Source organism: Panthera pardus, unplaced genomic scaffold (assembly GCF_024362965.1).
Source record: "Panthera pardus isolate Hobbes unplaced genomic scaffold, ASM2436296v1 HiC_scaffold_16, whole genome shotgun sequence".
NCBI lineage: Eukaryota > Metazoa > Chordata > Mammalia > Carnivora > Felidae > Panthera > Panthera pardus.
The window spans coordinates 52,476,744-52,503,375 of record NW_026526721.1 but is presented as its reverse complement, the minus strand read 5'-3'; the positions used below and the strand labels follow the sequence as shown (position 1 = coordinate 52,503,375).

At 36.3% G+C, this 26,632-nt stretch overlaps 1 protein-coding gene across 4 annotated transcripts in view; it reads left to right on the top strand.

Moving 5' to 3' along the window:
- Positions 1 to 26,632, top strand: part of CBLB (Cbl proto-oncogene B) — a 211,870-nt gene that overhangs the window by 68,813 nt on the left and 116,425 nt on the right. For all 4 annotated transcript variants that reach the window (XM_019448254.2, XM_019448255.2, XM_019448256.2 and 1 more), the window contains exon 4: positions 21,663 to 21,809. In XM_019448254.2, coding sequence (XP_019303799.1) covers positions 21,663 to 21,809 — 147 coding nt within the window. The remainder of the gene's footprint in view (positions 1 to 21,662; positions 21,810 to 26,632) is intronic.

Genomic DNA, 26,632 nt, shown 5'->3' with positions numbered 1-26,632 from the left:
AATAGATGACAGGTTCGAATTTTGAGATACTTCAGTAGAGCATCCTTTTTTTTTCCTTTTAAAAATATGATTATGTGGATGTTTGTTTTGGAGTTTTGTTGCAGGTCATGGAGTAGGTTTATCAGTTACAACAATAGCCTTAAGACTGTAAACACCTGGGGGTGCCTGGCTGGTTCAGTCAGTAGAACACGAAACTCTTTCTTGATCTCAGGGTCCTGAGTTCAAACACCATGCTGGGCATGGAGCCTACTTTAAAAAACAAACAAGCAAACAAACAAAAGACTATACAAACCTGACTAGTTGGGTATGTGTATGTGTTGGGTATGTGTATATGTGTGTGGGGGAGGGGTAATTGGTATAGACACTAATTCAAGGTACACAGTAAAATCCTAATTCCTAGGAGAACATTCCTTCACCCTGTGTTCACATCATACCTCAAAATATGTTTTATTCTTGTCTGGATTAAAGGGTGAATAAATACAGAAAATATGGAAATATATAAGTGTAAAGAACAAAATAAAAATCACATGTATATAATCTTACCACTCAGCGATAACATCGCACAAATGTTATTTCAGAATCAAATGCTGAAATGCTCTTGTTTCTCTGCTTATTATACAAATATGTTAATTGTAGATGGGACTAGTCTGTCTTACGAGGTACTAAAGCTTCTGAATGCAACTACTGCCTTATTTAACAAATGTGTACCAATTATACCTATTATATGTAGTTAATAAAAAGAAAAGGACTGTCAAATTGTAGCTTTTCTCTGCTTACCCTGTTTTTTAGAACAGCTACATTAAAATTCTTGTTTGTTTTCCCCTACCCTTTATTTTGTTTCTTTGTTTATTTTATTAATTCCTTATTGGTGTTTTCCCTCTTTGTTTTTCCTTCATTTTTTTCTTTCATTAACCGTTGTTTTGAGAGAGAGAGAGAGAGAGAGTGCATGTGCACACGAGAGAGAGTGTGAAAGAGTGTAGGGGGGTTTGAGCAGTGAGAGAGGGAGAGAGAGACTCCCAAGCAGGCTCCGTGCTGTGAGTGCAGAGCCCAATGCAGGTCCCAAACCCACGAATCGTGAGATCGTGACCTGAGCCCAAAACAAGAGCCAGACATTCAGTCGACTGAGCCACCCAGGTGCCCCTCCTTTATTTTCTCAATTGCAGGGACCTTTTGCTTTCTTTGTTCTTTCGTATTAATTATCACCTGTTCTTTTCTTCCACTGCTATTCTGTTCTTCTGCATTTCCATCTTTATTATTCTGGTCATTTTTATACACTTTATTTTTCAGTCTAGACATGTTATTAGATTTTGAGAGATTAGCAACAAATTATCACCCTGGGGATCTCTTTTCATTTTTCACTATTTCTTTTTAGAAGTATTAATGTTTCTTTTAAAAGGAATTGGGTCCTTCCTTGCTGCTTCATCCTCCCACTGTGTGGTACTCTTCTGAGGAGTCCAACTTAATCAACCTTTTGCTTTCTCTGTGATGCCCTTCCATCCCCAAACACAACAAAACCATAAATGCCTCCCCAAATTCCTGACCTCCTCACATACATTCATTCACTAACAGATTTTGACATCTAAGCTGCCACTTTTCATTTGAAACCTTGTACTTTTGCTTAAACTCATGTCACTCAAAATAAGCAAAGGGGAACAAAGGGTAGTTCTTGGGTTTTAAAAGAGGAAGTTTTCTTCCCCACCCCTAATCTGAATCTCTGACATCTGGTTCTGACTACAGATGGGGGGAAAAAAAAGACTTAAATCCCCATTCAGCCTGCTCTTACCCTCAAACAGTTTGATTTCAGATAACATTTCTATTTTTATTGTGGTCTGAAGGGTCAGATGTTTTGGTTAATGACTTGTAACAGGAGATCTAAAGGTGGTGCCCGATGCCTTATATTTCTCTGAGTCGTTGTAATGCAGCATGCCAGCATTTCAAACTTCTGGAGAGGGCTAAATTGAATCATCCTTTTAATGAAACTCTGAAAGAAAGAAGTTACCATTGAGCCCCATGTGTGTTTGTCTTGTTTTAGAAACAATAAAAACCAGATCTGTTTAATTCATCTACACATTAAAAAAATCTACTAGTTTTAGAAACAAAAACCAGACTTTTAATTCATCTACTATAATATAATTTGTTTTTATATTTTAACTTTTGAACAGGTAATGAATTCACATAGGCAGAATTCACATGGTGGTATGGGATATCTGTGTATTTTTAAAACTACACATTAAAAAAAATTAACTAGTGCTTTGCATCTCTTTGTTCAATATAACAAGTTTAAAGTAGCATTTTTAACTAAGATACATGTTTCATAATTTCCCAAGAGTATTCTATGTGTACTTTGTCTCTTACAATATCTGCGTTTTTAATAATGGGTGTTCCCTTAGAAGGTGGTTGGGACTTGCTCCTCACCCGGCACCTGACACCTGCTCAGTAATTAGCCTGTGCCTTACTTTTACCATTGTGGTGGATACAACCAGGGAAAACCGCCTTGCTCAAGATGGAATAGGTTAATGAAAAAGACAGAGCTTCCTTTTCTCAAATTATTCTTTCTGCTTCAATGTACAGAATTAAAAGATACCTGAGAGAGAGGGATTCATACCCAAGAAAATCAAGCTGTCCTGAAATCTGAATTAACAAATTACAAACTTAAAGTGGGCCTAATTTTACCTATGTTGTTTTTCATGTTTATCTTAGAAACTCAGAAGTATTTTGTTTTTTGGGAAACTGAATTTTTATTGAAATTTTGAGTTTATTATGTGAAGTTAGTGGTTGTATTTTTCAAGAGAAGGAATATTAATTAAAAAAAAAGTGTGGTATCCACAGTTGCAGGTTGAAAAGATGATGAGCCAGCTTTTTCCTGATATTAGCCTCAATTCATGGACTTTGGCAGTTTCACATTTTGCTTTAGGGATGCTAAAAGATAACCTGAGGCATATCAAAAATCTTAAAAGTTTGAGCAAAAATCAATTAAAATCTGGCAGAATACAATCTGGCAGAAAGAAGGGAGCTCCAAGGAGCTTTAGAAAAGGCAGGATTTGGGGGCAGCTCTCTGGCTTAGTCGGTGGGGCATGTGACTCTTGATCTCAGGGTCATGGGTTCGAGCCCCAGGTTGGGTGTGGAGCTTACTTAAAGATTTTTTAAAAATTAAAAAATAAAAGGAAATATTTTTATAGGTAGAAGGGAGTGGGGATGAGGAAGTTATATGAGGCAAAAAAGCAGATTGGTTATTCCAGGGTTATTTTACTTTAGGGGATGATTAGGGGTCTGTTAGAGTTCGTAACTAATACCAGTGAGCTGATTCTTGATTAACTGGTTTAAGATTCCGTTTCTGGGAGAGCCAAAACTGTAATTAAGACTCAGTTTGGTGACATGGGATTTAGCATTTGGAGCTCCATTTGGAGCTGCTTGTCTTATTTTAATGGGGTGAGCTTGGACTGAAAAGTAGCCAGTGGGGAGGTCAGTCTCTTGAGGTCATAAGCTTGTGTTTTAAGCAGTGAATGTGAAGAAAAGAGCAGAAATCTTCCTCCTCCTTTACCCAGAGAGTGGGGGGAAATGTGTATGTGTGTGTGGGTGTACGTACATGTGTGTATAGAATATACATATCCACATATTTATGGACATCTATATTAATAGGTAATATATCCATATATGATCTAAATAAATATTGAGAACTGAAGTCACATAGTATACACTTTTGAATCTCTTTTGCTCAACATTATGATTGCGAGCGTCATTGCTGCCTGTTGTAGTTCGTTCATTTTCATTACTGTTTGGTATTTTGTTTGGGGAATATTTCACTATCCATTCTGCTATTCACGGACATTTGAGTAGTTTCGGTTTGAATAATGTTGCTGTGAAAGATTCGAGAACATGTCTTTTGGTGCAGATATGCATGCCTTTCTGATGGCTATATATCCCTAAGAGTGGAATTGCTGGGTCATAGAGTTTGCATGTATTCCAATTTATTAGAATATATGTATACATTTTTGACATTTCAGTATATTTATTTGGTATCTGTTGCTAACTTTCTTGGTCATTTAAAAGTGAGTTATGGGTTGATTAATTGGCCAGCCCACAAAAAAGTATTGCCCATTTATATTCAGGACTAAATATATTTGTGGTTTCAGTATAATTAAGGGTTTAAAGACTCATTTCTTAGCCCCTGATTGGCCTGTAATATTGGGCCTGCCTCAACCCTTTTGAGTTTTTGGTTCCACTTCTATAAATGAGAATATAGGAATAATTATATGATTTATAATATGATTTCATCTCTACATTTCTGTGTAGTTATTTTGAAATGTCCACGAAAATGTGACAGAAGTGTGTTTTTGTGATCTGCTAACTCAAGGAACAAAACTACGTAGTAGTGAGTAAGTAGTAAGTAAATAAGTAAGTAAGTAAGTAAATAGTAAGTAAGGGATATGCAGGGATATATTTGGGCTTTTCAGTTAACAGGCGTGACTTTTAATAGGCTAATTCGTATAGGACCCATGTTAAAATGATTTTTTCCTTACATGGTAACAGTTTTCAGGAAGTTTAACAGAATGTTTGAAATTACAGTACTAAGTTTTACAATCCAAATAATTTGATAACCTAGAATTTCATGTCCAAAGAAATCTTTGAATTGTGTGTTAAACTTTCAGTTGAGCTAAATGAATCAAATGGGGATCATTGTGTATGGTCTTATTTTTAGTGTTGGCTGGGTATATTTCAATAATTCATTCTTTTTTCCTATGGCATTTTCCCATGTATAATCGGTATTTGTGAGTCAGTTTCAGAGTTGGAGAAAAATGAGCAAATATTTAATAGATGAATAATAATTTGTTATCTGCAGGCCAGATATAGTTCATTTTTGTGAGAACTTGTCACTTTTTGTTTCATTTCTTTTCAAAGCCTGTAGTGTGTCCCTAGCTCAGTTCTTCGCTGTGATTAGGGACATGTGGAGGATTTGCAGCATGAAACTTTTAGAGTCTGTAGGAGTCTCTGAATTCCTCCTCACAAAGGTTCCTCAGACCCATCCCTGGCCTGGAACTGGAGGTCATGGCAGGCATTTTAGTGAATCTTTCATGGAGTTCAATTTATTTCATTTTAAGGAATACATTTTTTTTTCCTGAAATTATGTCCGTCTTATTTTTTTTTTTGGTGGTGTGAAAATATTATTTAATATCAAATACATGACAGGTTTTGTGCTAATGTCCTTTAGTGAAATAAGTAGAAATCCTATGTTAGTTTCCCCTATTTTTGTTATTGTTAAACATTTCAAGGTCTTTTAAATAAAAACATCCGGAAAACAGTTGGTCATAGAACATCTTCCCCCATCGGCCCTTTTATATTGAAAAGGTTAGCTTCTCTGCATCATAATTTTTCTGAGTGCCTTGGTTAATTTTACCCTTGATTTATTACTCCAAGCTGGCCTCTCAGAGAGCACTGGGCATGCTATATGCTCAGTGCCAAGAGAGTCTGTTTCTTCCTTTTACTTTCCTTCTCTCAGGTGCCAGAATGGAGTAGCATTACCCTTAGGATAACACAGCTGCTCCTTTCAGACTTGGATGCTCTCTGGCCTTGTTCCAGCCTGTGGTGTTGGGAGCATCACTCCCCCACAGGCAGTGCCAACATCTTTCTCTCTTTGATTAGAGGTTCTCATGATAAAATTAGTTAGCTTGGCTTGATTGACATTTTCCAAGGATATTTATGCTGGTGGATAGGCAGGGAGGCCCTGATTGCTCTTTAATTATTAAGTTACAGGGAGACTTATAGCAGTGGGAAAAATTAGTTCTAGGTGGAGAAAGCACTTCAGTGGCATTTGGAGAAGATATTTTTAATTTTTCTGCTGGCAGAGAAATTTCTCTACTCTCCCCCCACCCTTTTGTTCTTTTTTTTTTTTTTAAGTTTATTTATTTGAGAGAGAGAGAGAGAGAGAGCGCGCGCGCACATGCCAGCAGGGAGGGGCAAAGAGAGAGAGAGAGAGAGAGAGAGACTGAGAATCCCAAGTAGGCTCCATGCTATCATTAGGGCACCTGATGTGATCCCATGAACCCCTGAGATCATGACCTGAGCCAAAATCAAGAGTCAGAAGCTTAATTGACTGAGCTACCCAGTGCCCCCCACCCCTTGGTTCTAAGGGTAGAACCAAACATAGCAAATAATTGCTTTCATTTAGGAATCTCAAAGGTTAATGGTGATAGCTCTGCCTTCAATAATCTCCCTCTAATTTGCTCCTTTTTCAAATTAGGTGAACCACTTAGGCTGAACTAGTGATGTGTGTGGTCATCTTCTATTTCCTGTGGTAGGAGGAAGCAAGCCTTCTCTTTGACCTCTGGCAATATATTAACCACTCAGAAGAATTTAGTTCTCTTAGGATTGAGATGTGGGGGTGAAGTGGGGCGTGGTGATGAGGTTATTATCGGCCTGATGTTGATATTTACGAATGTGCAAAGTACAGACTGTTCCAGGACTGGGCCATCCAGGACTCAGGGTGAGTTCTTCAGGGCTATTGAGCAAGAGTGATGACAAATGAAAACCCATCAGTAGTTGCCCTTGAGTCTGTGCTAAAAGAGAAGCTAAATCATTCCAAAACAATGACTTTCCAGCCCTGTGATGACATTAGCTGACTCCTAGCACATTGGCTGTGTCATGAGAGGGATGGATAGATACGTGATTTGGAAAACAGAGTGGAATCTTTCACAAATCTCTAATTAGGTACTTAGATCTTGAGGCTGCTTTCGATGCAGTTTTACTTAGAGGTAGAACAATGAAAAATAAGAGATCTTTTGAGGTTCCTGCTAAACCAGTATATTACAGATGTTAAGCATGCATATGAATCACCTGGGGGTCTTATTAAAACATAGATTCTGATTTAGCAGTTCTGTGGTGGAGTCTGAAATTTCACATTTCTAACAAGCTGTGAGGTGATGTTTCTTTTCTGTTGCTAGTCCAAGGACTGAAGTTTGAGTGTAATTGTTAGACATTTATTTTTGTTCTTGCCCTAGATCTTAAATGTTGAGCTGAAACCTGTGGCCCAGTAAATAACTATTATCACTCATTCTTCTTCATGTTTAGTCTTTCTTTCTTACCACGACTATGGAGATGCTATTCATAGTGAAGAAGATAATTTTATTTTTCCCTGTGGTATATATATTATAGGTGTATCATGGGAAGAACAGTGATAAATAATAGGAACAGGATCCAAATTAAATCCCCAACCAACATACAGAAATTCCTTCTGAGCAGAAACCAAATGCCGGGCTACACATTGCTATTTGCAGACATCTCCATGTGGTACCATATTCACATGTGTGTTATACCTAACAGATGTCTGCAAAACAGATTTTTGTGACAGATTTTGACACAGGAAATACATCAGGCTCCATAAAACTTAATGGAAAAATGTATTGCTTAACTGCAGTCCATTTTTAAAGAACAGATTACAGTGTATTCAGTGGAACCATTTGGGTCTTATTCTTGAGAGCTTTGGCAGGCCCCCTATCCAGAGAATTATCTACTAGAATGTCACCTGGTGGCATGGTATTTGATTGGCTATTGATAATATTTGTGTTTGGGGTTGGCCATACTCAGTTCAGTATTCTTATTTTAAATCATGGAAAAGGACAATTTCTTCACTAAATTTTTATCTGGTGAATCATTTCTGGAAGTGAGGGAATTACTGTGGTATTTTGAAATAGAAACACATCTTTTCAGATGTGCTTCGGCAATGTGATCTCTGAGCCTGTTTCAAATGGAAATACACCAGAGGCTGAGAGCCTGCCAAAGTAGAACATCTGCTTCTAAGACATAGGCTTCTGGTGCATTCCTGTCTGCATTGCTATTATTTTCTTTTGCTTGTTTTGTCAGTTTGTTAAATCTAGCTTATATTCCATCAAGGACACAAGTAAGAAACTCTCAAAATTCAATTATCATGACAGAAATCTTCAACAAAAGCTTTTAAATTTGGATAATGATCAAAGAATCCCTAGTTATTAAATTACACCTTGTGATGCATTCTATTAAATTTTTGTTTTTGTTTTTGTTTTTTCCAAACTCTCCTCAGATGCAGCCCTCCCTGATGGAATTATGGTCGGATATATAGATAGACCTCTGCATCCTTAGCAGCCTGGGTAGATGGTGGGCCTGTGCTAGTAAAATGGGCAGGCCCAGATAGGTAGGAAGTTGAATATCTATAGCATGGTCTTGTTACCCTATCAGTCTCTTCCCTGAATACAGATTACTTCTGAGCCTACCATCTGTCACATTGCCAAACTCCTGTACCCCCACAGGCTTGTCTACCAGGCTTGCTGCTTTTATCTGACCTGTTCTTCTGCCTTTCCCGTGCCTTTCTGTCTCCTTTTTAAGAGGCCCAGGGTTGAGTAGTTTCTTCTGTTAGCTTCTGTGTTCCTGACGCACATTGAATGCACCTCAGTTATACAGGTACACCATACTGTAAATGTGTGTTTTTAAATATAATTACCCATTTAGATTATAAACTCCTGGAGGGCAGGGGCATAACTGGTTTTCATCTTACTATCCCCACTGCTTAGTGTTAGTGGCAGGTCATAGTAGTGTCTCGAAAATATTTATTGAGTGAATAATTTTATTTAAAGTCACCGGAATTCCATGTATCTGTATATATCTATGTAGATATAGATCAGAATCTCTATGAATATGAAATTATTCTAAAAAACAGGGAGAGCTTAGGTTTGTACAAACAAGCTAGACTTTCAGAGAAGTAGGGAGCTGCATTCTGAGTAAGATCTTCCAGCAAGTGAAAAGCACCAGTTGCTGCTTTTAGAGCCTCATCTTTTTGGTTTATTTGTATCTTTTCTTTCTCTCCTAATATTTGATTCCTTAAGAAATACTTGATTAAGCAGAAAATAAAACTTTCATAAGTTAATACACAATCTATCTCACATCATTCTGATGTTTAACTGAAATATTAAAAATGGTTTCTACTTTTTAAAATAATTGGATTTTCTTATTCATGTGGAGTTTTAAATGATAGGTATCTCCAGGAGAGGAATGATGATTGATTCTTGTGCTTAGTGTATAAATTAAATTTTGCAAGTTTTGGGTATACCAGTACATCTGTTGAATAACAATTCACTAAAAAGCATTTACATGGTAGACAGGTACAGTGATCTGTTAGCAGCCCTCTTAAATGTCTTCACAAGTGACATTATAATGATGATTTAGGTACAGCTGAAAGCTGAAAGAATTATGCTTAAATAAAAAAATCAGTGTGTATACTTCAGTGTTGATAAGTAAGGGGTTATTAATAGTGCTTGACTTTTAAGCAGAGACCCCAGTGAATAGAAGTAGATAAGCCAAAACCCAGGATGATTTCTTATCTAGACATATGTCAAATCTAGTTACGTTAAGTCGTCTTCCGAACACACGGGATTTAAGTGGCAGCTCAATTAAAAGACCTTTCTCTACAGGCTGTAAACATTTCAGGTCTTTGCGTACATTTTACATTCATATAATAATACTAAGGGGATTCTCTACCTTTGAGCATTTACTTGTAGAAATTAAGTCTGTTGTCAGTATAAATCAGTGGATTAACCTAATGGTGTTTTCACAGTTCAGTTCATTGTGTGGTTATATAAATAAATATGTTTGGGAAATTAACTGTAGTAAATTCCTTCCGATCCAAGTTAGAGTAGGCTGCTTTCAGTTAGTCCAGATTTTGTCTAAAAATATCTCTTGATTGGTTGGTTTTAGTATCAGAGAAAATATAGTGCTTGAAAACTTTATAATTTCCAATGTGTAAAAATACTTTGTTAGGTAGAAATACAGCTTTTAAATAACAAGTTTGATGTTTTTTAATCCATGTCATTTATTCATATTGACAGAAGAGTGTCCAGTCCTTTCAACTGCTGCTATTGATGATGATAATGATTATCATAATAAGTTGATAGTACTTAATAATAGTAATAATGATTAACATTTATCCAATGCTTGCTATGTGTCAGTTTCCTAAGCCAATTATTTGCTGCCACATATCAAGCCACCACAGAACTTAGTGGATTAATTTAACAACAATTATTGTTTGTTATGATTTGGTAGGTTGACTTCATATGATGTTGGCTTGAGTACTGGCTCAACTGGAAGGTCCAGTGCCCTCACATACGTAGCATGTGTTGCTGCCTTGCAGCTGGGAACACACTGGGTCTTTCTGCATGACTTCTTGGGCATCCTTATAGCATGGCAGCTAAATGCCAAGAACATTTTCTAAGATGCAAAGGCAGAAACTGCAGATCTCTTAAGGCCTAGCTTGGGAATTTATATAGTGTCATTTCTACCACATTCTATTGATCAAGGTGAGGCATAGCCTAGTCCAGGTGCAAGGGGAAGGGAAGTAGAAACCACTCCATGATGGGAGGAGTGGTAAAGAATTTTTGGCTATCTGTAATCCTCCACAAATCCAATGAGATTAGTCCTCATATAATTCATATCTCAAGAGATGAGGAAACCATGGTTTAAAAGGTATAGCTTAGTACTCAAGGTCATTCAGTGGTACTAAATGGTTTAAACTCAGGTCGAGGTTAGTTTGACTCTGGAGCTGCCCCTTTTAACTAATGTAATATACTGCCTTCAGAGTAGGTAGATTCGATCTATTTGTCTTTCTACTCCAAAACCAAAATCTGAAGGAGTTTTATTGATGTGGTCGTTATTCTGTTTGCAATCATACTGAAATAGTAAAGGGATTTGATTCATATTATTGATCAGCCACCATGTGGTAAACATAATAGTCTCCCTAAATTTGGATATTTCTAAACTCTTGATTGAGATGAAAGTTAAAATTCTTAGACCTGTTGTTATCCTATGCTTACTACACATATTAGCACATTTCCTTACCAAGAACAAATAAATAAAAGTGACTTTTTAAACCATAAGTTTCCCAGTGGGCATATTCTATTTTAGAAGTCTACATTTTTCATATGGTTTCAATATTCTAGAGTTTACTATTCATTAACATGAAACACAGAGCTTTTACATTGTCTTTTTTGTTGTTACTTCTGCTGCTTTGCGGTTTTCTTTCTGTTGAGAGCCAGTGTTGTTCAAGGATTTCTTTGTTGAAAAAAGATAAATGTCAGAGACGCCTATTATGGTAAAGAACAATAAAAATTACAGCTTCCAAATATACTAATGATTTTTTGTATTTACTGTAACTTCAATTCTATGTTCGGTTTTTGTATCCTGACTTAAGGATTTCTGCAGTCCCAGATGGAGGCATATTAAAGGAAGTTTGTAAATTGGAGAGATTATATAGCACCTTATACTTCATATTGGTTGCAGGCTATAAAATGGATTCACAATTTTTATCTAAATCATATGGGCTTTTTTGTGCCCGGTCTATCTAGTCACCTCCTACCGGCTGGAATAAAAGTGATGATAGATTTATAGAATGTTATGGGACCTCAGAAATGATGTACCACAATCACCTCATTTTATAGTGGGGAAAAATCTGAATAAGAAGTTTTCAGCTGTTTTTTCATATCATGGAGCAATGAGACAGACAGAGCTGCGTCTAGAACCCTACACTACCAGTGTCCTGTTTTCCTCCACTATATTATAGTATTTCCTTCATGAGGCTTGTTATTGGAAATGTAGAAACCACTTGTCTAGAAGATCCCATCACCTCCACTCAGCTACAGAATAAGTTAAATCCAGTTGAACTTTCACCAGTTTAAGAAAATCTTAGACCTTAAAAAAATTTTTTTTTAATGTATCTCTCGTTTCTGTGTTCAGAAAGTTTAAAAAGTGTACAGTGGTCCAGGGAAATCATACTGCTAACAGACGTGTGACAGCCATGTCTTCGTATGATTGCTTTACCTTTTTGTTTTTCATTTTGAAAGAAAAAAAAAATTTCTCACTATATTCATTGCTTTAAAAACCTTAGCATTTCTCTGTGAGGCTCTAAATTAACTCCCTTCTCTTGACTCATTGCCATGTATACATATCATATATTTGGTAAGCTGAAGAAAAAAATGTGGGTAATTGAATCTTTTGGTCATATGTAACTAGAAATTACTTTCACGCTGTTTCATGACAAAGAATATATGTGACGTACTAACTTGTCTGTATAACTATCAAACTGTACTCCTGAGAAGTAACTCCACTTGAATTGTGTTTTTTAAGCAGACTATTTTAAAGGTAGGAGATAAAATCACCAACTACATTTAAAGATAATGAGACTGAAACAGATTGAGATGACTCCTTATTCTGTTTAGCAGTATTCGATTATTTGACCTTTGTAGTCCCTGCTTAATGCTCTAAAAATGTGAAATTGTAATTGAGTTCTTCTGTTAGAGAGGGATTTGGGAAAGTACTAGTGTGCCATTGGTGGCTGTACTGTGGTCAAAAGGCTAATGCATTTTAGAAAATTGGGAATCAATGGTCAAGAGGTTTGGGGTGACTGTACCGGAGATGCTGCTTGACTTGACTTGAAAGCCAAAGCAGCCTAGATGCCAGTGGGGCCTGTCACAGGATGGGGACATTGCAGTGGGTGTGGAATTCTACTCACTGTCTGATACATACATCACAGATTTGCTCGAGAAGATCAGTATAATGACTCTCCGAAGACATTTTTGTTTCTTGTTGAAAATTGGAAAATTTAAAGACAAAATTATAAAGAAACCATTTGTAAATTACCCAGAGATTACTACTGTTTGTATCTTTTTGTGTATATCCTATAGTTTTTTTCTATTTATCTATAATGTGATATTCAGCTTTTTAATAGAACTAAGACTATACTGGGCATACTATTTATTATCCTTTTTCCCCTTCTCTCTTTTATGTCATACACATGCACATACACATTCAGTGTGTTATAATGTGGTATCCACATGAGATTATACCAAAAATAAATGAGAATTGCTTGGAAAAACCGTGTTTGTATTTCCCCCAACCATTTGAATAAAGATAATTCTAACCCAAGGAGAAGAGATGTAAAAAATATCTTGTGATTTTAGTTTTCTTCTGCTGGTCACGCACAACATGAGCACTAGAACTTTATTCTCGTTTATTTTTTACTTGCTCCAAGAGAGCAGCGTTGAAGTGGGGCAGAGGTATCAATTAGGAAAATTTCCAGAGCCAAAGGAGGAAGTAACTGTCAGGAACAAGTAATGTGATGGGAAACTATGTTATGCTTCCTCAGAAAGTACGACAAATGTTCAATTTAATTGAGGTTCTGGAAACTATACATGGGGGATATAGCACTAATTTCCTTTAGCTTGCTGGTGTGATATTTCCATTCACAAGGAAAATTAAAAAAGATAAGGGAGGAAAGATCTTAGGACTTCTAGAACAAATGTTGTTTTTCTAATTTAGAGTCAACCCCCTGATTTTTAATTCTTTATTTTTAAGTCTTTATTTATATTGAGAAAGAGAGACAGCATGTGAGCAGGGGAGGGGCAGAGAAAAAGGAAAGAGAGAAGCCCTAGTAGGCTCCACGCTCCTAGCACAGAGCCCAATGTGGAGCTTGAACCCATGAATCGTGAGATCATGACCAGAGCTGAAATTAACAGTTGGAGGCTTAACTCGACTGAGCCACCCAGGTGCCCCCAGATTTTTAATTCTTAAAGCAGCTTTCAGTAAAATTTCTTTTCATCAAAGTTTGGAAAGTTGATGCCTTACTGTGTGGCATTTCTACTGTTTTTATATACTGCTTCTATTTGTATCTGTTCATTGGCACTGTTTTGGGGTCAGGAAAAACTTTCTTATTTATAGTTCTTAAAATGTCATGAGCCTTAAATATAACATTTATTGAATATCTATTATGCATAAGAAGCTTTTAAAAATATAATAAGACTTTTCATTCTCCAAAAAAAAGAGTTTTGCTCTGATGGAAGTGAAATGCAATGTGTATATACATAATCATGCTGCTCTTCAGAGAGACTATTGGGCTGTGGCAGGTAATGTAAAGTGGTGGACGTGTGATAGATCACACCTGAGAAAGGAATACAGGAAAGATAGCGTGGGAGTACTTTTTTTTTTTTAATATTTTTATTTTTGAGACAGAGAGAGACAGAACATGAACAGGGGAGGGGCAGAGAGCAGGGAGACAGAGAATCTGAAGCAGGCTCCAGACTCTGAGCTGTCAGCACAGAGCCCGACACGGGGTTCAAACTCACAGACTGTGAGATCATGACCTAAGCTGAAGTCGGACACCCAACCAACTGAGCCACCCAGGCGCCTCAGCATGCGAGTACTTTGAGATAAAATTGGTACAAGTGGAAGCTCAATAGGCTGAGGCATGGAAGCTTTGTATCAGAGAGAAGGAAAGGATGGGTCACCCCAAGGTGTGGAGCAGAGAAAGCAGGAGACAATTTGAATAGCTGGAGGAGAGCACACAGAAATGGTGAAAGAAATGGCAAAGGGGGGACACATGGGTGGTTCCATCCATTAAGGGTCCGACTCCTGGTTTCACCTCAGGTCATGCTCTCACAGTTCGTGAGTTCGAGCACCACATCAGGCTCTAAGCTGACAGCGTGGAGCCTGCTTGGGATTCTCTCCCTCCCTCTGTCTCTGCCCCTCCCCCACTCGTGCATGCTCTCTGTCTCAAAATAAATATACTTAAAAACCAAAAAAAGAAATGGAGGAAGGTAGCTTTGTCCCACAGATGGCAGAAATCCCTGAAGGAAATATTTTAGGAAAAAATTTAAACCATATTTTATTAAGTAAAACCAAAACAAAAACCACCTTTGAAGTGTCAAATGTGATGAAAAATAAAAATTGTGGGGTAGGGAGTGTAACAAGTGAAAGATAATTAAGAATTTTCCATTGGAAACAATACTTCTAATTGAGTAATTCAGATTACTACTTCACTGTAATTTTTTTTTGGTAGTTTACAAGGAATTGCAAAGAACAAAAAAATAAATCTAGATTAAAAAAAAAAAGAAAAAGTGTTGCTTCGGAGTTCACTTTGTTGATGAGACTTGTCTTTTATCACATTACGCCGGGTCATCAAAGTATAGTTTGAACTTCTAGTGTTTCTTTTGAAAAAGAACCCAACAAAGAAAACAAAGTTCTGTGTTCTTGTTGCTTCTGTATGAATCTCACAGCGACGATGACTTCACTTAGTTCACAGAACTTTCATTGTATTTTATCTTAAATAAAAAAGGATGTAGGAATGGATTTTTTCTTTTCTCTCTCAAGTGATAGACTGGTCTACATTTTAAGATTTCTTTTACAAAAGGATACTTGTTAAAGACTAGGTTTAATCAAAACACATCCAATAGTAGAGAGTTTTCTTTATTGAAGTGGATATTGTTAAGCCTTTAAACCAGTTGAAAGTACTAGTGATATCGTACTGAAGTATGTTCTCATCATAAATTTTCCACATAGAACTTGAAATCCTCGAAGAGATGTTGTTAATCCCACTTTGGCATTGCCACAAAGTTAAAAGAACTGACCTTAAAGCAATTATTTTGGAAGCCTTTTTGAATATATTGAGATAAGGTTTGTTGTAGTTATTATCTTTATGTAAACTGTCATAATCATAAGAAATTTCAAAATCCACACAAATGACCCCATTCAACCTTGGAGTTATCTAATTCCTAGGTGAAGTCCCATTCGCCTTACTGTACCTACCCATTGCAGGGCTACGTTCTGGTCAGTTCTGTGTCACTCCAGAAGTTGTAAACTCCTCTGCTTCCCTCACTGATTACCACCGTTGTTCTGGTTCTTTCACAGCATTATTCCCACTGCATTGTCCTGTGCCATTGGAGATGTCTAAGCCCCCTAAATTTATGAAGAGTAGGATTGTGCCATCATCCTTGCATTATCAGTGCCTAAACCAAACCTAGTATATATAGATACTCAAGATTTGTGGAATAAATGACTGAATGGATGAACCCAGTTCTTGTCTGTTGCTTGCCGTGGAAGTGTAAAGGGCTACCATTGACAACTGTTGATCTTGATAAAGTGAGAATGATGATTTTTGCCTTAAAGTTGGCCCTCAATTTAATGAACAATAATATATGGGAGAAGAAAGAAAGACTAATGATAGATACTTACACTTTTAAAGAGGTGGTGGGTAGAACTAATAATAACTCTTAATTATTGTTTTAAAATTTTGATGTGTTAGGGTCTTACCTACATGCCTTATTTACTCGTGACAACTCAGTGGGACAAGCATTTTTATTTAAAATTTTGAGGGTGAGGAAACTGATGCAGACTGCTTCAGCGACTTGTTCAAGAGTACACATATAAACCTAGTACTGTCCATTTCAGGGCCACACTCCTTAATATAGAATAGTTGACAGATGAAGCAGAATATCTTTTGAATATCACCTGGGAATTTGTCAAAGGATATTATATTTGAACATAATAGGCATATTTCATGCTTGAGTTAGGCTTAAGTAAGGCATTTGTAAATTGTCCATTTAAAACTGTTTTGGAAAGGAAATCTATTTACTGTGAGAGCAACATCCTTAATTTGAGAGATGGCGTCTTGCTCTTCTTAATAGACCTTTGTAGGCAACACATTCAGGAGTATATGCCACATCGAGATCAAAGGATGCCCGGCGTTCATCTTCCCCAGCCACAAGGTAGGGCTTGGCTTTCCCAGCCATGTTAGTGGTAGGTGATCCATTCTTTAGCAAAGGAAAAAGTCTTTCCTTTGTTATCCAACTTAGTGCAGTTTTGGGACTGACATGGTTTGCTAAATTCCTTTTTAAGCAAGCACTTCAGTTTCTAAGAAGTAACATGGGGAAGCTTGAGAAATTATCCTTTCCCCTGCAACTCTGGTTAGTTTCTGCTCACACTCTTTACTCCTCTCATGACTTGGGGTGGACTCTGAGTGTTTGTTGGTATTTGGACTTGGAAGCTCTGCCTCACACTCCCTTGGAAATATTGGAAACTTTAAAGCATTTGGGCAGGGAATGGGTAAGATCCAGTTTAATTTAAGGCTCTCAGGATCCATCTTAATAATAGTATGTTCCCACGAGGGAGAAATGAAAGGCAAGGCTTACATCAGCCTAGTCTCTTCACTTTCTTAGGAATCTAAATGTTCCCAAGGTCAAAAACAGTGTGAAATAACTCTATACACCCATCTTGGAGGGCACTACATTAGAAATACAGTGAATGGAAATTGCTCTTTAACTGGACGTGAGTCTCATTTTAAGTGCTACTGTTTATATTCTTTATGTCCTGCCTTTCTTTTCATGTTGAATTTGTTTCACCTTGTAAAGATTAAGAAGAGCATGTTCTACTTTTTAAATGTGAGAATTGAATTAATGGTTTTTAGATAAAAAATGGTCCCCTGTTTTCTTCTACCAAAGGTAGTACATGCCCACAAACTTTAGACCTCACTAATATAAAGTGTCATATGAAGTTTTTCACTAATTCAGCATTTAAAGCTTTTTATTTTTTCCTTGATTTATGACACAGATGTTTCTTGAAAAAAATGCAAGGACTATATACAGTCTGATTAGATCACATTCTTTGTGTCTCTCTCACATTTAGTGGAGGCTACTAATTGAATCCTGATATATTTTTTATGCATTTTTCAAATTTAATTTATCATGTCAAGATGGCTATGTGTTCGGTGTGTTGACCCCGCCGTATTGCATCATAATAATCTGTTCATGTCTCTTTTTCCCATATGATGTGCTGTGTTTATTAAGGGTAGGATTGTATTATCCCTCATCATCATGTGCCTCCAGTCTCTTAGGATGTTGGCTGTAGCCACTTTAGGCTACTGAGACTTACTTCTAAACAGGGAAACTCCATCATTCCAGAAGTCATGCTAATTCCCTCTGGTTCAACCTCACATTCTGTGCAGTAATGTAATCTGACTTTTGGAGAAATTGATTCATACTGTTTTGAAGAAATACAATATTAGGTGGCTGAATCCAGGAAAAAAAGAGGTACCTTGCTGCATGGGCAATATTGACACTGCTGATGCATCCTTTTTAAAATAATGCAGCTAGCTTTCCTTCTCATCCACCCTTCCTTCCTCTTCTTCAAGTTTCCTCTAATATCAGCATCTTTACTGGTTTACCCAGTATTGCCATCTGGAAGCTACTTTTTGATCACTTGGTATTTCAAGATATTCCTTTTCTGAAGCTTATTTCTTAATAAACAAAATTTCACACAAAACCAGTATTAAAAATGGCGTAGCTTGTGCTGATTAATGGGAGATGTAGTAATTAGTCAAAATATCTCTGATGTGAAAGTGTTGCAGAATTCTTTGTAAAATTAAAGTTACGTTTACAAGGTTATTGAGTCTTTGTGGACGAGCTTTTTTACTTTTTTAGATGTTTTGGGGTAGGGGAGTTTTGATGATAGAAATACACTCTTAATTAGTAATAATCAAATCCTTTATTAACCACTCATCATTTTGGTGTTATGATGAGCAGCAGTCAGTGGGCCTAGGGAAAATTGGCCAAGTATGGAAATTTTTCATAATAAGGAAAAAACATTTCATCTAGAAAGAAGATGTATTGTTGTTGCCTTTCTTCCTCCTGTGGCTAAATGGTTAGAGATAATTATATTCTTGGATTTTGTTTTCAAAATTGGAAGTTATTTAAAAAAAGTGAGAAGGGGAATTAAAGCACGTAATGTATAGCAAAATAATATTAAACAACAACAAAGCCCCACCGTTATTGAAAAGACAAAAACCATATGCTGTGATAATAAATTTAAATGACATTGGATAGTACAGTTAGATGTCAGTTCATATCTTGTTGTGAATTACAACTTCTAAAAACTGATCTTTTAAATAATGCATTTCCAAGGTGATCATTTACATGTGTATGGTATGTGCATGTATTTAAAAACTAGATATAAAATAAATACAAATATATATTCTCATCTGTGAAAATTAAGGTAATACAACACTGTTGCATTCACATATTTTTAACAACTTGAATTTAAGTTTCTTTAAAGACTAAAGGCAAAACTATATCTTTTTCCACTGCCTTAGTTTATGCAAAATGTAAAAAAAAATGTGGTGATCCACTTGCAGGAATTAAGAAAGTTGAACTCTTACCTACATTTGATAATTTAAAACTGATTATTTAATTTATATAGGTACTAGTGATTACTACAGCTTCTAGACTGTAAATTATAAAGATAAAATGTTAGTAGTTCTGCTTTAAAGTGTAGTTGATCACATAGCTGAGATGGGTAATCACTGGCATTGTGCTTCAGACTTTAGATCTAACAAATAAAAATGAAGAACATTTGGATATGATTAAAGAACAAAGGCATAAGTGGATGGAGAGCAACCAATTCAGACATAAGGAACAGTTGGTTTACCCTAATTATAGCCATATTGATGTTTTCTTTTTTTTTTCCCCTGTATCTATCAATTGGAAGTTTGGTGGAAAATTAACCCTTTTGCCTAATTATATAAGTAAATTTGTTGCAGATTTTCTAACATGACTTTATGTTCTTCCTTCAACTCAAATTTCAAAAGTCAGTTGCAGCTTGTACTGGCCACATTTCTTCCCTTTGATCTAGTTCTATAGTTCCGTTTTCATTTCCTACAACTGAATTTCTTGTATCTACCATACATACTAAATGAGGATGTATTGACATAAATGATAAGATCAAAGTTGACTAAAGAACTTTCACATTTGGATTAGGCTGAATGGTGTGGCAGTGTGGCTGAATCTAAGAAAGAAAATAATGGAATATTATGTATAACCGTAATGACTTTGCAGATTGTTTACTGTTGCTAAGCATTAAAATATGGCCTAAAGTTCTGATTCCTCTTTGTCATAAGTCTTCTCATAGATTATAAACATTATGGAAATTGGGACAGTTTTGGTTTTCCAATAGAGGTGAATTCATTGAGGTATAGAGTACTTTATACTATTGTTTTCCTTTCATTCCTATTTTTCCTGCTTTTTATCATGAGTACCTTCCTTTATTCTGTATTCATCTTACATGGGAAGTTATAGGTTCCTTTTCTAAATGTTTTAGAAAGAGTGATACTCATTGACATTATTGACAGGTGCATATTGTGTGATGTCTTTGGTACCTAACATGTTTTTGCTTGTTATTTGAGAGTCATTAAACACAAATACATGAATGAAAACTGGGTAAAGAACCATATCTCTTAGTGTCATAGGCTTATTGAAATATTGTATAGTTTTAAATGCATTGCAAATGTGATGGCTTTTTCTGTTAATTATCCTCTATGTTTAGTCCTAAAGCAATTGCCTCCCCCTTCTCCTCACCCTTGGCCCCTCACCACACACACACAAAAGCAGCTGAAGCTTCAAAATGGAAAGATATTATATATATGTATCTACTGAGTTCTGGTGATTCTGAGTAAACAGGAATATAAAGAAGCATGGTCAGTTCAAAATTGAAGAGCTCTTTAGTGTTTTGTGTTTCAATTGCTTCTTTACTGGTTAACTCCAGCAGTTTTGGGCTGATTAACATTTTATAAAGTTCTTATGAAGTGGCAGGAAGGAGTGCAGGTGATAGTAGTATTCTGAAGTATGAATCATGTTTTAAACCCTGCCAGAATCCCCAGAACTTACCATGGTAATTACAGTGAAGATAACACCTGCCTTTCCCAACATTCTAAACCACTTTTTTCATACTACCATAACTTTTCCTGTCTTTTTTTTTTTAATGTTTATTTATTTATTTAGAGAGAGCGAGAACACAAGCCGGTGGGGGGGAGGGGGGGCAGAGAGAGAGGGAGAGAATCCCAAGTAGGCTCCGTGCTGTAAGCACAGAGCCCGGTGTGGGGCTCGAACCCACAGACCGGGAGATCATGACCTGAACCAAAATCAAGCGTCAGACGCTTAACCTACTAAGCCACCTGGGTGCCGTGTACCATAACTTTTTTTACTAAAACAGATTTAATCATATGCTCTGTCTTTTTAATCCATTTTGGTTCCCTGTTCCTTCTAGCAGTAGCTCCTCACAAGGGGAGTACAGTAGAATTGCTCAAGGAGCTTCTGAAATATGAGCATATCTGGAGCCCATCATCAGAAACTCTCATTTCTTAGTGGGAGTAGAAGTGTATTTGACAAAAAGTTTGGTCATTGTTCCAGATGCCTCTTTATTTCACGTCCTCACCAAACTTTCTCATCCTGTGTCATGCCATTTTCTTCCATCTTTTTCTGCTCTTCTCTAGCCATGCTAAACCTGGAAATGACATAAATAGTTCTATTTCATCCCTCTGTACTTTTGTATAGAAGCTGTTGCTAATACCCTGATACCTTCTCCTTCCCTTCCCTTCCTCCCTTTCACTCCAAGTCTTTCATCCGTCAAACTACTTAATTTTCCCTAGATCCTCCTCTGATGATTATTAATCTTTCCTTTCTTCCTCATGTAGAAATAGTCACTCTGACTTTTGTGTTCAGCATTTATATTTGGTTATGATTTTTTTTTACCTCTCCCATTAAGCTGTGAGCTCATTGAAATCATGTAATTTATCTTGTTCTTGTTTATGTTGAATGAATACATGGATAAATATAAAATGAAAGCCTCTTAGGCTTTAATTTAATTTAAATGTATAGTTTATATGAACGTTGATTTTAGATGCATTATTCAGTTGAGGTTCACGATCAGCCACTAAGACCTATGTTAATACTATTCATAATTTTATTTTTCATAATATGTATTCCCATTAAAACTTAACATGTGCCTATATATATATTTTTTTCATTTTCCCCCCTCTATGTCTACAGACGAAATCTCACCAAACTGTCCCTTATCTTCAGTCACATGCTGGCAGAAATTAAAGCAATCTTTCCTAATGGGCAATTCCAGGGAGATAACTTTCGTATCACGAAAGCAGACGCTGCTGAGTTCTGGAGAAAGTTTTTTGGAGACAAGTAAGTACAAATCATTATTATCATCTGCATCCATTTTTGAAGAATGACCTCGTCTTACCTCTAGTTCCATATGGTATAGATTTTACTTGAATATTTTGAGACTGTACTTGAGCATATTTGATAAATGTTTTGATCGCTAATTTTTCTGTTTAGCCACCAAAAGTATGCCTTAGTTACTAAATAGTTTTATGTTACTATAAAGCAAATAGCAGTCATACTATTATTTATTTGATGAGCATTCATTGAGTTAAATAGTTTACCTCTAAGAAGCAGAGGTATAGAAGATGGAATCTCTCAGAAGCTCGTATCTTTTTTATAACTTAGTACACACCTAGGGCACGTATACAAAATAAGAGGCAGAAAGGGATAGAGACTTTAAAAATGGCATAAATAAGTTTTTCTGACAATTCAGAGAGGGTAACAGTTGCTTCATGATTGAATGAATCAGGGACTGCTTCTTAGAGGAGGTGGTTAGTAAGCTTGGTTGAGAACTGATATTCAGCTGAAAGAGAATACTTTAGCACCCCACTTCAGGTTTTCTTTGTATCATTGCACAGAGTTTGAGTTGTGTAAACAAGATATAGAAATGAGGATCTTGTGTAAACAAGCTATAGAAGTGTTATCACGAAGTAGCTAGATAAAGATGATTTCCTTTAGATACTTCCTCCCCAGACACAAACTTTGGTGAGCACCCTCAGAATGTCCTTGAATGTAGGCAGAATCCTGGCTGAGTATTAAAGGAGAAGAGTGATGACTTACACATAGATTATTGTTTTTATCCCCTTTTTAAATGTCTATATTTATACATTCACTGGTGAAATGAGACCTATAAAATGTTGGTATATACTTTTGATGGTCTTCATCTTTTGACACTGGTAAATTAACTGTAACAGTGGGTTTCCCTTTTTTTTTTTTTTTTTTTCTCTATGAAGTACTCTGCTTATCTAAGTGCTAAGTGCTTAGCTTCTTAACTTTTGACTTTGGAAGTATTAAAGCCCTTTTCCTATTTCTTAAATAAAATATATTCTGAATGATTTTTTGGCACTAAAGGGGGAAATACGGTTTTTGCCACTAACATGGACATTTTGTGTTCCAGAAATCTAGCTATTTATAATGCTCCTAAATCCATTCACAAATGAGAAATTAAAAGGAAAGGTTCATCCTCATCTAAATTAGAATAACAGCCAAAAGTATGCTAATTAAATATTTGTGGACTGTAGAAAGCAGAAAGGCATTGCCCAATTCTGGGCGTAAGAACCAAGAGGATTTCTTGAAGTCACAGCTCATGTATTAATACTTTGAGCCTAATGCAAACAGTTGGTAACCTTCAAAATATACTTTATCTTAAAATTTTAAGAAAACTTACAGGACAAAATGTTTGTGGTATTTCTTTTTGAAAACTGAAAATTCTGGTGAGTTATGAAATTGTTTGCTTGTCAAAAGGTCAGTAGAAAATGGAAAGATTGCTCACACGTTTTTTTTTTTGAGAGCAGACTTTGTTTTGCTGGCACTTCGAGCCACAGAGAATTATGCATTTGAGACCTCTTTATTTCCCTTTATTTATAACCATAGACATCAAGGGGCTGAAATTTCTTCCAACTGCTACATGAGTGAAAGCACTATTAAATCAAGTGGGGGTTTCTTGAAATACTGATTAAATACCGTCCTTACCTCCCAAACCTTTATACCTTTTTCTTTTGTCTTCACTTCCTTGAGAAAGCTGTTCCATTTTTCTTTAATATTTTACTTTTGGGATGAGAGCCAAATTTAAAGCTCCTTCTGGAACTCAGACATATTTCCATAGTCATCAAAATTAATGATTCTTTTATTAGATCATTGGAGAAACCATCTTTATATTCTCTGTGGGTTTTCACCTTATTTCACAGTATTTTATTGAATGAGCAAGCAAATGAATGAATGATGTAGCCTTTCAAAAGGTTGAATTCTTTTATCTTCCTTATGCTCTAATACTAGTTTATATTTTCACGTAACTTAGTTCTCATACGGAAGCATTTCTGTCATTTATCTCGCTACACATTGAGGCCATGTGAGAATGCTTTCATTTGATCTAACCAGTGCCTTTAAACTTGAGACTAGTATTGTTTCTAAAAGCAGAAGCATTGAGGAGTTAGTTCTAAAAACAGCCAAACAACTTATGATTTTCATAAAGTAGTTTTTCAGCTTAAGGAGTATTGTATTTTTTTTTCAAAGGAATGGTCAGAGAGAAAAAGATATTATGCTTGGACTAAAATTGGGACAAAGCTATTTTTCAAGAGATTTTGTAAAACTCCCAAAGGCAGTTTTGGTATTCAGATCTCATAAAAACAGGAAGCAGACAAGATTTTTTATTTTATTATTATTTTTTAATTTTAATTCCAGTGTAATTATCATACAGTGTTATCTTAGTTTCAAGTGTACAATGTAGTGACTCAACATTTCCATGCATTACTCAGTTCTCATCATGATAAACATACTCTTAATCCCCATCACCTATTTCACTTAATCCACCACCCACCTTCTCTTTGGTAATTGCCAGTTTTTTCTCTAGTTAAGAGTTTTTTGTTTGTCTCTTTTTCTTTGTTCCTTAAACTCCACATACGAGTAAAATCATATGGTATTTGTCTTTCTCTAACGGACTTATTTCATGTAACATTAAACCTCTAGATCTATCTACGTTGTCGCAAATGGCAAGGTTTTGTTCTTTTTTATGGCTGAGTAATATTCCATTGTGCATATATACCACCTCTTCTTTATCCAATCACCTATCTATGGACCGTTGGGCTGCTTCCATATTTGGGCTATTGTAAATAAATGCCGCAATGACATAGGGGTGCATGCATCTTTTGAAATTAGTGTTTTCATATTCTGCGGGTCAATACCCAGTAGGGGAATTACTGAATCATATGGTAATTCTAATTTTTTTAATGTTTATTTTTGAGAGAGAGGATGTTCGTGAGTGTGCCAGTGGGGGAGGGGCAGAGAGAGAAGGATTCAGAGGATCTGAAGCATACTCTGTGCTGAGAGCGGAGAGCCCAATGTGGGGCTCGAACTCACAAACCATGAGATCATGACCTGAGCTGAAGTCAGACACTTAACCAGCTAAGCCACCCAGGTGCCCCACTAATTTTAAATTTTGAGGAACTTCCATACTGGTTTCCACGGTGGCTGCAGCAGTTGACATTCCTGCCAACAGTGCAAGAGGGTTCTTTTTTTCCCTCCACATCCTCACCAATACTTTTTTCTTGTGTTTTTGATTTTAGCCATTCTAACATGTTTGAGGTGATAGCTCATTGTGGTTTTGATTTGCATTTCCTTGATGATTAGTGATGTTGAGCAGCTTTTCATGTGTCTGTTAGCCATCTGGTTGTCTTTTTTTTTTTTTTTTTTAATGTTTTTATTTATTTTTGAGACAGAGAGAGACAGAGCATGAGCAGGGGAGGGGCAGAGCGAGGGGGAGACACAGAATCTGAAGCAGGCTCCAGGCTCCCAAGCTGTCAGCACAGAGCCCCACACGGGGCTCGAACTCATGGACCGTGAGATCATGACCTGAGCTGAAGTTGGACGCCCAACTAACTGAGCCACCCAGATGCCCCAGATCTGGTTGTCTTTTCTAGACAAATGTCTATTCATATTTTCTGTCCATTTTTTAATTGTATTATTTGCTTTCTTTGGTGTTGAGTTGTATAAGTTCTTTATATATTTTGGATACTAACCCCTTATTGGATATGTCATTTACAAATAAATTCTCCCATTCAGTAGGTTGTCCTTTTGTTTCCTTTGCTGTGCAGAAGTTTTTGTTTTGTTTCGTTTTCTTTCTTCAAGTAAGCTCTATGCCCAACATGGGGCTTGAACTCGTGCCCCCAAGATCAAGAGTTGTGTGCTCTACCAACTGAACCAGCCAGGTGCCCCTAAAGCTTTTAAGTTTGATGTAGTCCAATTAGTTTATTTTGATTTTGTTTCCCTTGCCTCAGGAAACATATGTAGGAAAATGTTGCTACAACCAATGTCAGAGAAATTGCTTCCTGTGTTCTTTTCTAGGATTTTTATGGTTTCAAGTCTCACATTTATGTCTTTAATCCATTTTGAGTTTATTTTTGTTTATGGTGTAAGTAAGTGGTCCAGTTTCATTCTTTTGCATGTAGCTGTCTAGTTTTCCCAGCACCACTTGTTGAAGAGACTCTTTTTCCCATTGCCATATTCTTCCCTCTTTGTTGAAGATTAATTGACCGTATAATCATTGGTTTATTTCTGGGCTCCCTGTTCTGTTCCATTGATCTGTGTGTCTTATTTTTGTGCCCATACAGTAGTGTTTTGATTACTGCAGTTTTGTAGTGTATCTTGAAATCTGAGATGGTGATACCTCTAGTTTTCTTCTCCTTTCTCAAGATTGTTTTGGCTATTTCAGGGTCTTTTGTGGTTCCACACAAATTCAAGGGTTATTTGGTTTAGTTCTGTGAAAAATGCTGTTGGTATGTTGGTACAGATTACATTAAATCCATAGATTGCTTTGGGTAGTATGGACATTTTAACAATATTTGTCCTCCCAATCCATGAGCATGGGAGGTCTTTCCATTTCTTTGTGTCATCTTCAATTTCTTCATCAGTGTTTTACAGTTTTCAGAGTTAAGGTCTTTCACTTCCTTGGTTAAGTTTATATCTAGGTACTTGCACTTTTAAGTGCAAGTAATAATGGGATTGTTCTCTTGATTTCTCCTTCTGCTACTTCAATATTAGTGTATAGAAATGGAGCAGATTTCTGTATGTTGAGTTGGTATCCCAGTAGACAAAAATTTTAGGTGTTACATGCCAAATACTTCCTTTCT